Source organism: Peromyscus eremicus, chromosome 3, assembly GCF_949786415.1.
Source record: "Peromyscus eremicus chromosome 3, PerEre_H2_v1, whole genome shotgun sequence".
NCBI lineage: Eukaryota > Metazoa > Chordata > Mammalia > Rodentia > Cricetidae > Peromyscus > Peromyscus eremicus.
Window position 1 is genome coordinate 112782621 of NC_081418.1, and position 14729 is coordinate 112797349.

General features: G+C 39.6%; 1 protein-coding gene across 3 annotated transcripts in view; it reads left to right on the forward strand.

The window, feature by feature from the left end:
• Ppp4r2 (protein phosphatase 4 regulatory subunit 2) overlaps nucleotides 1–14729 on the forward strand; it is a 44735-nt gene that overhangs the window by 24781 nt on the left and 5225 nt on the right. For all 3 annotated transcript variants that reach the window (XM_059258286.1, XM_059258287.1, XM_059258288.1), the window contains exons 3-4: nucleotides 1898–2068; nucleotides 13949–14042. In XM_059258286.1, coding sequence (XP_059114269.1) covers nucleotides 1898–2068; nucleotides 13949–14042 — 265 coding nt within the window. The remainder of the gene's footprint in view (nucleotides 1–1897; nucleotides 2069–13948; nucleotides 14043–14729) is intronic.

Here is a 14729-nt window from a genome sequence, read left to right on the forward strand (position 1 = left end):
TTTAGTTCGTTATCATCATGGCAGGAAGTGGGGCAGCATGCAGGCAGACAGGGTGCTGGAGAAAGAGCTGAGAGTTCTGTATCATGATCCACAGGCAGCAGGAAGAGAGAGACACTGGCCTGGCTTGAGTGTTTGAAACCGCAAAGCCCACCCCCAGTGACACACTTCCTCCAACACCAAGGCCACACCTCCTAATCCCTGTCAGGTAGTGCCACTCCCTAATGACCAAGCATTCAAATATATGAGCCTATGTATGGAGTCATTCCTGTTCAGATACTGCTGTTAGTTGAAGCATGGATGAAGTGTTAACTACAAGAGCAGAAGTGACTCTGAGGCAGTTTTACCATCAAAAGCCAACCGCAGAATGCCTGGCAGGTTACAGTAGCTGGAAATACAGAACACACTGAGCCGCTTGTAAGCAGCTGAGCAGGTCAGAAAATGTATCTTCCAGGCAGTGCAGCGTAGCTGGTCTGAGCATCTTGTAGGCTACTTAGCTTGCCTAAGAGTGTCTAGGGGTGGGAGGGAGTCAGAGAGATGGCTCAGTGGTTAAGAGCACTTGTTCTTCCAGAGGGCCTGGGTTTTGATTCCCAGCACCCATATGGCAACTCACAAACTGCCTGCAACTGCCGTTTCAGAAGATCTGACACACTCTTGTAGCCTCCTTGGGCACCAGGCACCCAGAGGGTGCACAAGAAAGCATTTAGATAAAATACCCATATACTTAAAAAAAAAAAAAATGTCAGCAGTTCTTACTCCTTATATAAGTTTGGGGAAGATGGGTCGCAGTGAGCTGATCAATGTTAGCGTTTTATCTTGGAGGAAATTACTACCCAGCAATGAATAGAGATAAAATATAAATGGGTACTTGTATATTTTTTCTTATGCATATGTTCATGTTTGTATGCCTGTGTATATGTGTATCTTCATTTTTGTAGTCAAAGGATGACGTTGGAATTGATGATTTCTTTCTCCACTTTATTTGTTGAGTGGAGTCAAGTTTTTTGTTGAACCCAGGGCTTGCTGATACAGTTTGGCTGGCCAGTCAGCTTCATGGATTCTCATCTTTACCTTCTAAGTGCTAGAATTATACATAGGCTACCATAACCACCTGGTACTTGATTCTGGGGATCCAAGGTTTTGCCTTTGTACTTGAACTGTGTGTGCCTTAAACATTGAGCCATCTTCTAGCTGGGGCATGTGTGTAATTTTTTTGCTATGTCAGATAGGCTGGGACCAGTACCCTGAATACCTCAAATAACAGTGACTGAAAAGGGAGGGAGGAAAAGAACTTATTTATTTATTTATTTGTTGTTGTTGTTTGTTTTTTGGGACAAGATCTCACTGTGTGGTTCCTGATTGTCCTGGAACTTACTTTGTAGACAGGACTGGCCTTAAACTCACAGAGATCCTCCTGCCTCAGTTTGGTAGTTTGCAATTTCCCCGCATAAGCTCGTAGGGAGTGGCATCATTAGGAGGTATGGCCTTGGAGGAAGTGTGTCTCTGGAAGCAGGCTTTGAGACCTTATATATACTCAAGCCACACCCAGTGTCTCAGACCACTCCTGCCTGCATGCTGCCTTGTTTCCTTCCATGATGATAATAGACTGAATCTCTGAACTGTAAGTGAACCACTACAATTAAATGTTTTTCTTTATAAGAGTTGCCGTGGTCATGGTGTCTCTTCTCAGCAATATAAACCCTAACTAAAACACTCAGTCTCCCAAGTGCTGGAATTAAAGGTATATGCCACCAAACGTAACTTACTCTGTACTTTTAATTGTAAGAGACTTTTCTAGTACACATAAGCATTATTGTGGAAATTATGAGCATCTTTATAGTGTCTGTGTTAAGTAATTGCAAGAGTAATTGTTAATGTTTTCTGACTTTTTTCTTTATAGGATTCAGTGGTCCCAATTTAAAGGTTATTTTATTTTCAAACTGGAGAAAGTGATGGATGATTTCAGAACTTCAGCTCCTGAACCAAGAGGTCCTCCCAATCCTAATGTTGAATATATTCCCTTTGATGAAATGAAGGAAAGAATACTGAAAATTGTCACTGGATTTAATGGGTATGCACATTATAATATTTTAAAGATTTAATTTTAGATGTTATTTCTTTTTTTTTTTTTTTTTTTTTTTTGTTTTTCGAGACAGGGTTTCTCTGTGTAGCTTTGCGCCTTTCCTGGGACTCACTTGGTAGTCCAGGCTGGCCTCGAACTCACAGAGATCCGCCTGGCTCTGCCTCCCGAGTGCTGGGATTAAAGGCGTGCGCCACCACCACCCGGCCTTAGATGTTATTTCTTTAAGTTTTGCTATATCTGGTTGATAATTGACTATTGTATCTCTAGTGCTTGGTGCATCCTCCATGGGGTTTCTCTGTGTAAGGGCTCTGGTTGTCTTGGAACTCTATTTGTAGACCAGGCTGGCCTTGAACTCACAGAGATCAACCTGCCTCTGCCACCTGAGTGCTGGGATTAAAGACGTGCACCACCACCACCCAGCTGTGCTTGCCAAATTTTGGTTCATAAATATTTTAAATGTTTACATTCTTCATTGAAAAAAAACTTGAACCGATTTTATGAGTTTCGGGGATATTCATACTTTTATGCATGCATTTATCAAAAAATATTTGAATGTTTCTTTTCTTTATTTGGTATTATTTTGATATTTGGTGAAGACTTATTTATATAGTTAAGAGGTTTATTTATTTTAGAGTTTGAGTCCCCCTTTCTCTCAATAACTATAAGCATTTTTAATCTTTTGTAAAATATTGAAAACACCAGGAACACTAAGTGAACGTGATTACTTTAAAAGTGTTGCTGTGCTTCCTATTAGTCATTAAGTTCTAATTTAGAACTTTATGTTTACTGAAGGAATGATGCATTTGTGGAGTTGACTGATTGAGTATTGCATTTGGCACTAGTAATTTGAAGCATGTGACAACACTGTGAAATACAGTGAATTGGGTTTCTGTTAATAAGATTCCTGTTTACTGGGAGGTGTTATGTGAAGAGGTTTTAATTGTATGTTTTTAGACCACAAATAACCTGATTCTTTGGGGGAGCTGGGGTTTGAGATGGGGTCTTACTGTGTAGCCCTGGCTGGCCTTGAATTCACAGAGATCCACTGCCTCTTTGTTCCTTGGATGTTAAATGTGTGCACTGCCATTCTCCGCTGCTTCTTCTTTTTTTTAAATTAATTTATTTATTTTATATATATAGTGTTCTGCCTGCCAGAAGAGGGCACCAGATCTCATAGGTGGTTGTGAGCCTCATGTGGTTGCTGGGAATTGAACTCAATGACCTCTGGAAGAAGAGATGCTGCTCTTAACCTGAGCCATCTCTCCAGCCCCATTCTCAGCTTCTTATTCCCATTTTTTTAAGTTTAGGAATTTGCCTGCACTATCAGAAGCTTATGCTCTGGCGTTAGGTCTATTACTAAAACTTTTCCTGGAGATACCTTGTTGTCCTGTTAGTTATTTAACCATATGCCTGTTTATTATGAGTTTATCTGGGGCTCTTTAAAAGCACATATGGGAAAAAAGCTATGTGTTATATGTTGCATAAAATTTATTCTTGAGCTGGATGTATACAGCATAAACAGACTTCCTTTGTAGAATATTTGTATATAGTACACGTATGTGTACACACACACACACACACACAAACACACACGCAGAGAGAGATTCCAGATATATGGAGTTAAAATGAATTATACCACTGCATTTTGAATATTGAGCTAATTTATAAATTAGTAAGAGCAAATATTCTTAATTATATTAGAGTAGATAACAGATAAGTAGGTTATTAGATAAAGTTAAAATATTTATAATTTCTTAGCCTGTTAAAACATGTATTCATCTACTTTAGATGATTTGAACAGTCATTAAATACCTAAGCACACTTAAACATAATTGCTCTTAAGGTGTTTTTAATTCCAATTTTCAGAATGGCTGTTTGGATTATTTACTCTAATTAGTCAGAATTTAAGTTTAACTAGTGATACATTATGAATTTTCATTTTATATCTGCATTTTTGGTCTATAATTATATAGATAATGTTAACAAGAAAGTCTTTTTAAAGTTCTGAATAAAGGTTTTGATAATTTTTTTAATCATATGTTTTTGCTTTCCATTGGATTTTTTAAAAATTTTAAATAGTATTTTGTGTGTGGTGTGTGCCTGTGTGTGTGCTCATCTGTGCAGCTCCTGTGGCCACCACAGGTTCTGTCATACTGTCTTCTTCCATTGCTCCTGGTCCTGGAGCCTGGTAATTGGCTAGACTGGCTAGCCAGTGATTAAGCCGCAGGGGTCCACTTGTTTCTGCCTCCCAGCATTTGAAACACAGATGTGTGCTACTACCCAAGCTTTTACAAGGGTGCTGGGTACTCAGATTCAAGTGCTTGTGCCGGGGCAGAGCAAACACTTTATCCACTGAGCTAACGCCCCAGCCCTGTTCCATCAGCTGAGGGTCTTCTTTCTAGTTAGTATACTTCTTTCATTTTTAATAGATTGTCTTTGATAGAAGTGATATGTCTTTATTCTTTTTTTAAAAGATACCCAAACATCATAGATGTGTTGGAGTCTTGTTACATGCTAGTTGTATTTTCACTTTAGAAAAAACTTTGATATTTCAATAATTAGTAAGTACATTTATAGTCTGTTGTGGTGGATCATCACACATTTCATCCTTGCACTCTAGTCTGAGGCAGGATGATTTAAGACCGCATGCAGACCAGCCTGTGCTACATTATGAGATCAGTCTCAAAAACCCAAAGAAGAGGGGCTGAAGACATGGCAGACGGTCACAGTTGGGTTCCTAGCACCCATGTCAGGTTCTTAACAACCACCTGTAACTATAGCTCCAGAGGATTGAATGCCTTCTGGCTTCCACCGACATGTGACTCCAAGTGTGCATACACACATATACGTACACACACTATATTTTTAAAAAATCCAAAAAGGAAAGAAAAAATGCTGTCTTTTGTGGTTCTGTTTTCTCATATGTAAACAGCTCATAATATGCCTTTCTCTATGATTGTGAGCAGGCTTTTTTTTTTTTTTTTTTTTTTTTTTTTTTTTTTTGCCTTTCCCCCCCTTTGCTAAGTGAAGTTGGGGAGCAGTGCTGTGAGCCATCCTTGTTTATAGTATGTATTGTACAGACCATCTTTTGTTGATTTGCTGCAGCTCTAGGCAAGAGCATATCACACTTTAACAAGTTGCTTCTCTCTCTCTCTCTCTCTCTCTCTCTCTCTCTCTGTGTGTGTGTGTGTGTGTGTGTGTGAGAGAGAGAGAGAGAGAGAGAGAGAGAGAGAGAGAGAGAGAGAGAGAGAGAGAGAGTGTTAGTTGCTGGAGGTTCAAATTGAACCCTTTGCAAATTCTAAACCAGCACTTTACCAATCAGCTACATCCTAGCCCTATCAAAAAATGTTCATTTATGCCTCTGTGTAATAACTAGTTGCTGTAGTTGTGTATATGCCTGTGTATGTTTTTTAGGAGTTTTGTGTACATCTCTTCTGTCTACATTTGAGGTTCCATTTGTACTTTTGTGAAATAAAATGGCATTTTTTCATGTGTCAGTAGTCCTTTAATTAATGGCTTTTTGTTTTTCTTAAGCTTTTATCAGCTTTGTGTGTGTGTGTGTGTGTGTGTGTGTGTGTGTGTGTGTGTGTGTATTTTGTCTGCATATATGTCTGTGCAGCACATGCATGCATGGTGGTCTTGGAAGCCAGGGTAAGGCCTCAGTAGATTCCCTAGGAATGGAGATACAGATGTTCATGTGCTGCCATGTACATGCTGGAAACCAGATTCGGGTTCCTCTGCAAGAGCAGCAGCCAGTGCTCTTAATTGCTGAGCCATCGCTCCAGCCCTGTTCTGTTTGTAATTTGCTTTTTGATTTTACAAGGGTTACAAGTAAGAGGTTGCCTTGAGTCTCAGATGAGCCTGTGTGTGTGTGTGTCTATTTTTTTTTCCGAAACAGGGTTTCTCTGCCTTGGCTGTCCTCGAACTCTGTAGACCAGGCTGCCTTCGAACTCACAGAGATCCACCTATCTCTCCCTCCTGGGTGCTGGGATTAAAGGCGTGCGCCACCACCGCCCAGCTTATGCTTTTAGTTTTTGAAAGCTATAAATTAAATGCTTCATAGTATCTTGACACAGATTATAATATTTTCTAAATTATTTTAGTAAATTTTGAGTATGTAATTTTTTGCTCTTTGAATTTCAAGTTCACTCACTTCGTTATTTTAATTTTTTCTTTTATTGAAAATAGATTTTTTAAATACAATATATTCTGATTATGGCTTCTCACCCTCATCTACACTTTCTCTCTTTGGTCTTTCCTAAGAAAACAGACATCTAAGGAATAATAGTAAAATAAGATAAAACAAAAACAGATCGGAATAGGACAAAGCAAACAGAAGAAAAAGCATAAGAAACACAGATGCAGAGACACATAAGTTGACACACAGGAGTCCCATGAAAACACAAAACTGGAAACCATAATATATATGCAAAGGACCTATAAGATTAAAAAACAACAACCCTCAATCCAACATATGAGACAACTTCCAAAGATGCCTTCTGCTGGGCATAAGGTCCTATCCTTGGTTTTTCCAGTGAGATTCTCCTGGAGAATAGTAGCTTTTGGTTAGTGATGAGGGTGCGTGTCCACTTCTCTTAGCTCTGAGACCTTATCTTGTGCAGACCTGTGCAGGCCCTGTGCATGCTGCCACAGTCCTCAAGGTTCATATGTGCACCACTCAGGCTGTGTTTTAGGAGACCTTAATCCCCTCTGGCTCATACACTCTTTCTGTTTCCTCCTCTGCTGAGTTCCCTGAGTCCTGAGGAGAGAAATTTGATAGAGACATCCCATTTAGGGCTGAGTGTTCTAAGGTCTCTCACTCTCTGCATATACTCTGACTGTGGGTCTCTGATTTGTTTCCACCTGCTGCAGGAGGAATAGCCTCTGGTGATGGCTGAGCAAGGCACTGACTGATCTATGAGTGTTGTAGACTATCACTGGGGGGTGATATGTGTCCGTGTGTCTGTCCTGCACATGTGCCTCTCTTCTGTTTACATTTGAGGCACCAGTTTGTACTTTTGTAGAAGAGCATTTATTTGGTTTTTATCCTTTGGATTACATGCAGAGTTAATATGGGGATTGTTATGTTCCTCTAGCAGAACAGTAGCATTTGGTTTCCCCCTAGGTACCTGGGCTATGTAGTCTCAGGTTCTTGACCACCCATGCAGTGTCAGGGTTCCAAGCAGATAAGGTTCCATCTCATAGAGTGGGTCTTAAATCCAATCAGGTATTGGTTGTTACTCCCCCAACCAAGCTTTGGGCCACTATTGCACCAGTGTATCTTGGGGGCAGGTCACCAGTGTAGGTTGAAAGGTTTGTAGCTGGGTTGGCGTTTGCCTTTCTCCTTTGGTAGGGTGCAGAGTACTTTCTAGTGCCATGAACACTAGTCTATAGGAGGAAGGCTCTAGCTAGTGCCAGCCCAACGTCTCTGTGTTCTGTGGGTTGTTATGTGTTGTCTTCAGCAGTAAGGTCTTAGTATCATTTTGTGGAGAGCAACCAATAGCCTGGATTCTTTAGGGGTTCTGTGGGGGCCCTAGAACTGGAGGTTTCATTTGGTGTTAATGTCTAATTGGGGCTTTTTTTTCTCCCCCATTGTTTGGTGATTCCATTTAGTTACATGTATGTGTGTCTTTTGTTATTGTTGGTTTGGTTTTGGTTTTTGGAGACCGGGTTTCTCTGTGTAGCTCTTTGGTGCCTGTTCCTGGTTCTCTATCTGTAGAACAGACTGGCCTTGAACTCACAGAGATCCGCCTGGCTCTGCCTCCCTTGTGCTGGGATTAAAGGCGTGCGCCACCGCCACCAGGCCATATGTGTATATTTTAAGAAGCTTCTGTTTCGTGGGTTTTCCATAAGCCTTTCAAAGGCCCCTTAGTTTTTGTCTCTTCCTGTATTTCCTCCCTTATCCTTTTTTTCCTCTCTCCCCATTTGATCCTTATTTTAGTAAATTTTGAGTATGTATTTTTTTTACTCTTCTTTTGAGTTAAAAGTTGCCACTCACTTTCCTTTTTTAAAAAAAAATTAATATTCACTTTTTTTTAATCATCTGAATGGTTAGCTTCTGGGGATAACTGATTTTCTTAAACAAGGTTATAGAAGACTGAGGTAGACATCTGGACTGATAGGTTTTTAAATGTGCACTGAGACCTTAGGTGGTGGTGGTGGTGGTGGTGGTGGTGTGTGTGTGTGTGTGTGTGTGTGTGTGTGTGTGTCCCCGTGTGTCCGGCCTGCACATGTACGTCTCTTCTGTTTACATTTGAGGCATCAGTTTGTACTTTTGTAGAAGAGCATTTATTTGGTTTTTATCCTTTGGATTACATACAGATTTAAAACAGGTTTGCTGTTTGCTTTATCGTTAACTCTGGTTGTTTTCATGTGACTGAAAGAACGGGTCCTTCTTATTGTTACTTTGTTCTTTACTCAGTGAACTTTATTGTTTCTGGGTTTTCTGTTCCTTTATTGGTTGAGAAAATGTCTGCATTTTTGTTAATTATTGGGGTAAGCATTTGTTAACTGGATAAATATATTAATATTTTAAAGATTACATTATGTGTAGTGTTCAGTCGAGATGTATGTATGTATATTCACCTGGTGTCTGTGGAGATTTGAAGAGGGTCTGATCCCTTGGAATTGGAGTTCCAGGTGGTTGTAAACCATCATGTGGGTGCTGGACCAAACCCAGGTCCTCTGTAAGAGCAGCAAGTGCAGTTAACTCTAGCCCATTGAGTCTATTCATTAAAATGTGCTTATTTTCATCTCTCCCCTTTTCAGAGTATAATTAATTGAGAATTGGTATAATTTGGTACTTATTCCTCCTTACATTATTCCCTCACCTTGGCTTGTGATGATAGGGGTTGGTATGATAAAAATCACAATTTAGATTTCTATGGGCACTCAGATAATTAACTTGGTTAAAGGCTTTGACATACTGTAGATTGATTTAGGGATGTGGACTGAGACAAACATTAATGTACTCACAACCTTGGCTTTTTGCCAATATTGAAAGAGGCTCATTGTTCATTTACTGCTAAGCCTTGGTATAGAAATAACATAGTACTTCAAGTAAAGATAATGTTATTAGACTTCCGTTTCTGAATTGTGTGAGATAATTCAGTAGGAGCCTATTCAGCTTTTATTTGAGACAGCATCATGTAGGGAGCAAGTAAAATTGTGAGTGTGTTTGACATAATGACCCATGGGAGTGGCAAAGCCTTCCTCTGGGGAATGTTGGCTGCAGAAAATGTGCACTTTAGCTTTCTCCCTGCATGTTTATGTCCTGAAGATGGGCTCTCCTACAGAGACTGTTCCTCCTGAGGTTAGCTGTAAATAATAAACATACTAAGCTTTCTGGGTGCTATAGCTTCTTTATCCTAGACATCCCATCCTGGCTTTCTGTGTTGATGCATCTGTGTTTTCTTCATTCTCTCACTACCCTCACTCAAGGTTCTGGTACCTTGCAAGGATACACTAGCTAGCGTCTGTTGTCTCACTGTGTATCTCTGGCTGGTCTGGAACTCAGATCCACCTGCCTTTCTCCCAAGAGCTGATTTTAAAGTTGTGACCCACCACATCTAGTTTTTCTTCAGTTTTTGATGATAGATATTTAAGTTAGGCTCCATTAAATAGTTTGTCAGACTGAGTGAAAAAGGCATTCTAAAACTGCATGCTACACATAAAAGTCAATGACTCTTTGGATCTTTTTCTTTTTTTGTAAGAATATTTCATATATAAGTACTGAAGTACATAATTTCCACCCCTCATTCTGTGGCCCTACTCTCAAATTTATGACCTTTTAAATTATGTGTGTTTGTAAGTATATACAGCATACTGAGTTGAGTATTGCTCTATGTATATGTGTTTAGGGCTAATCACTTGAGATTGTATAATTTATCAGGGGGCTCATCCCTGGAGGAGATTGATTTTTCTCTTTCTGCATCCATTTATTGCTGTAACATAAAATAGTGCATACAGTAGTACCTTAAGGCCAGAACCCAGGTCCTCTGCAAGAGCAATAAGTGCTCTTAACCCTGGGGCCTTCTCTCTATGTCCTGTTCACCCATAGCTCTTCATCTGGGAGAAGGATCTTGTGTGATTTCCCCACCCTTGTAGGCATATAACTGATGTTGTCATTATGCAGGTCTTGTTTGAACAGCAATATTGTTAGGACTTAATGGTGCAGCTTCCCTGTTGTGTCTAGAAGACACTGTTCAGCAACAGGCATCTTGGTTCTCTGGCTCATGAAATCTTTCCACCCCCTCTTTGCAATGTTCTTGAGTCTTAGGTATAAGGGTTGCACTGAAGATGTGTCAGTTGTGGATTTTTGTGATTTGAACATTTGTGGGTTTCTGTAATGGTTTCCATCTGCTGTAAAAAAGAAACTTCTTTGATGAGGGGTGAGCTACATTTACTTGTGAATATAAAGATAAATACTTAGAGTGCATTTAGAAATTATGCTGGTTTAGGAACATGGCAATAGAAGGTTCTCGTCAAGGGTTCATAACTTTGGATCAGCTATGAGTAATTGACTAGGTTTATAGTAACAAGCATGAATTCCCTCCTGTTTAGCCAGCCTTCAGTCTAGTTACACAGCTGTTGGTTAGTCCCAAGGTAAAAGTGCCATTATTCAGCCATTGGAGATAACTTGCTGGGCCAGTCATTGTGGTTTGCAGGATTTACAGCTAGGTAGGACCACTGACTGCTGCCCTCCCTTGGCAGTTTGCATAGCACTTTTGGATACTGCTAGTCCTCAGGAAGAAGGCGGCTTCCAGGTCAGTTCTATCCTATTCTTCCAAGTCCTGTGTCTGTAGTATGTGATAGCTTCAACAGTAGTGTCTTACCTTCCAAGGGCAATAGCTTATATTGATTGGAGAGACTGCCTGAACAACTCAAATGAGGGTTTTCTGTGCTTGGAGAACCCATGGAGAACATTATCACTCTGTTACTGCATTTAAACTGTGTGTATGTATACACATATATTTATATGATTACATGTAATTGTAACTAAACAATGATTTTGTCTCTTTGGAGCATTCTTAGTGTTAACTCTCCTTCTTTATAGCCTTTCCTCTCCTCTCCCGTTAGTCATGTTGTCCCACCCACTTCCACTCTTCCCATTTCCTTCTTCATAGCACCTGTGTCCTCCTGTGCCCCTCTGGAGCTCCTTTTCACCACACTCCGTGGTCCCCTTCTACTCTCTGGGTTTCTGTGGTAATTCCAGTTTATACACTCACGTCCATAAATAGAGAACATGTGAAATTTGCCTTTCATGCAGTATTGTTGTATTTTCTAGTTCCATTTATCTGCAAAGGTCATGATTTCACTTTTTTCTTTACAGCCCAAGAGAATTCCATTGTGTGTAGTGGTTGGTGGTTTTCTTTGTTTGTTTGTTTGTTTTTGTTTTGTTTTGTTTTATTTTGTTTTGAAGGTTTTTCAAGACAGGGTTTCCCTGTGTAACAGCCCTGGCTGTTCCAGGAACTCACTTTGTAGACCAGGCTGGCCTTGAACTCACAGAGATCCGCCTGCTTCTGCCTCCCAAGTGCTGGGATTAAAGGCCTGCGCCACTATGCCCAGCCATTGTGTATACTTAGCACATCTTTGTTAATCCATTCATCAGTGGAGGGACATCAGTTGGTTTCCATTTCCTCACTGTTGTTAGCAGAGCCTCAGTGAACATGTAGTATCGGTGGAGTAGGATGTTGATGAGTCCTCTGGACATAGCCAAGGAGAGTGGTTATAGCTGAATCATACAAAGATCTACTTTTAGCTTTTTGAGATTTCTCCACATTGATTTCCATAGAGGCTGTGCCAGTTAGCAGTCCCACCAACATTGAGTGAGTAAGGGTTCCCCATTCCCCACACCCGTGCCAGCATTTGTTAGTTGTTTTCTTGACCATGGCCATTCTGACTGGGGTGAGGTGAAAACTCAAAAGTTGTTTTAATTTCATTTCCTTAGTTGCTAAGGATATTGAACACATTTAACAAATATTTTTATTTCTTTTGTGAACTCTGTTCAGATAGTGGCCCAGTTTTAAATTGGGTTGTTTTCTTGATTCTTTAAGTTTTTATTGTATTGGGTTTTCTTTCCATATATTCTGGATATTAATTCTCCATCAGATGTATAGCTGACAGAAATTCTCTCCCACTATCTGGGCTTCCTCTTCACTGTGTTGTTTCTTTTGCTATATAAAGGTTTTTTAGTTTGGTACCATTTATCAGTTATTGGCCTGAATTCCTGAGTGAAAGTCCTTAGCTACGTCTATATCTTGTAAACACTGCTTATGTTTTCTTCTAGTGCTTTCGCCATTTCAGGCTTCACACTGAGGTCATTGTCCATTTGGAACTGATTATGAGCAGGGTAATAGATAATGGGTCTAATTTCATTCTTTCACATGTGGGCATCCAGTTTCCCAGGATCATTATTGAAGATGCAGTCTTTCTCTTTATTGTGTATTTTTGGGCATCTTTGTCAATTATGGGATGACTGTAATTGTATGAACACATTTGGGTCTTTTGTCCCATTGATCTACATGTCTATTAGTATTATTTTGGTGTTTTCTAATAGGATGTCTGCTTAGCTTTTTATTTAGGTTGTGTCTTTGCTGTACTTTGTTCATTGTTTTGTGGGTTTTGTTTCTGGATATGTCAGGTAAATGCTGCACCTTTTTATTTTACATTCTTTGGCAGAATACTCTTCACTTTTAGATAGAGCTTTGGGTTTAAATCAGAAAACATTTGTTTTATTATGTGAACATTTCCTTTACACATTTCCTAAACCTTACACTGACATAAGAATGCAAAAATAGTGTTTGTGCTAAGAATGTGAGATTTACCAAGTGTGGTATCACATGCCTTTAATTCTAGAACTAGACAGGCAGAAGCAGGCAGATACCTGAGTTCTAGGTCAGTCTGGTCTACAAAAGTAAGACCTTGCCTCTTTAAAAAAGGAAAAAAAAAGGGGGGGGGAGTGATATATAAGTATAGTTTATCCAGTGAGAAACCACTATGATTTCTGTCAAATGTGTGGGGTACAGCAAAAATGTCATTATCACATACTAGCTGCATTGCTGTAGGGTAGACTATTGTATGAAAATTAAGACCTTGTGAATATTGTATGTGAATCTGAGGCTTTGCAGTTCTCTTCATAAACCACACAAGTAGATGTTAATGGAAAACACTGAAATCCAAAGATGTACATTTTCTCAGTGTTTGTCACATCTAGTACTTACAACATGACACTTAGCTGTAATTCTGATGGTGAGTCAAATCCTTTTTTAAAATTTATTTATTTTATAAGAATAATGGTTTTGCTTACATTTATGTCTTTATGTACCTGCTGTATGCCTAGTTCCCGGGATGATGTCAGATTCCCCTGCGATTAGAGTTACAGAAACTGAGCTGCTATGTCATATGGGTCCTGGGAATCAAACCTGAGTCCTCTGGAGAGGAACCAGTGCTCTAAACTACTGAGCCATCTTTCTGGTTTTCTCAAAACTCTTTGTAAAATGATTATTGTCTTTTTTATTTACTGTGATTATTCTCTATCCAGTAACAAAGTCGTTTATGATGTTCAGTAAAATGTTTGGGTGCAAAAGAATGCTTGAGAAAACATTCTGTTTGTAAATAAACTGACAGTTATTATTTGTGTTACCTCTCTGGTAAAGTTGAAATTGAGCGGTCAGCATTTAGAACACTGCACTACATTTTCTCCATCATGGGTTTTGACACGGTTTTCAGTGTTCTTTTATATTGCTCGGTGGCTCCTGCATTCCTTTTTTTGCTCGACACAGCACAGGACTCCATAAAGCTCACTATGGAGCACTGCTCCTAGTTTGTTACACTTAGGACTCAAACTATACAATTATTCCTTTGCAGTATCCCTTTTACTATTCAACGACTATGTGAATTGCTAACAGATCCAAGAAGAAATTATACAGGAACAGACAAATTTCTCCGAGGAGTAGAAAAGGTATGTATTCTATCACATGAATTAAAGTGAAACCTAATAGGTTCCAGAAAAGACAGTGGCATGAGTTGTTTCGTAGACTGTCTACTGAGTTATTTTGCTTTCTAAATTCCATTCTATGTTTCAGAGAGAAATTTATAAGCAGAGGCAGAAAAAAGGCCCAAGAGGTCCTAGGCAACCATTATTTTAAGTTTGAGGAAAGCTGCTTATTCGGTTTTATTTAATTTATTGTCTATTTTATTTTATTTTATTTTATTTTTGTTTTCTTTTCTGAGACAGGGTTTCTCTGTATATAGCCCTGGCTGGCCTGGAACTCACTCTATAGACCAGGCTGGCTTCAAACCTAGAGATCTGTCTGCCCCTGCCTCCCAAGTGTTGGAATTAAAGGTGTGTGTCACCACTACCTGGCTTGTTTTGTTTTTTATTTTACAAACATTTGCTTTGTTAAGCATTAAAAAAAAAAGCCCACCAGAAAGACGTAAGTGTTAGCAGTACGTTATAAATGTCGTTGTGGAATTCTGAATTCTGGAATTCAGAGGCACACAACCTTAGAAACTTGTGTGTAAGAGCATTTTAGTGATATATTGAGTAGAAAGCTCTAGTTCACATTATGGGTGGCAGGGTACTGCTACGGTGGTGGTGGTGGTGGTGGTGGTGGTGGTGGTGGTGGTGGTGGTGGTGGTGGTGGTG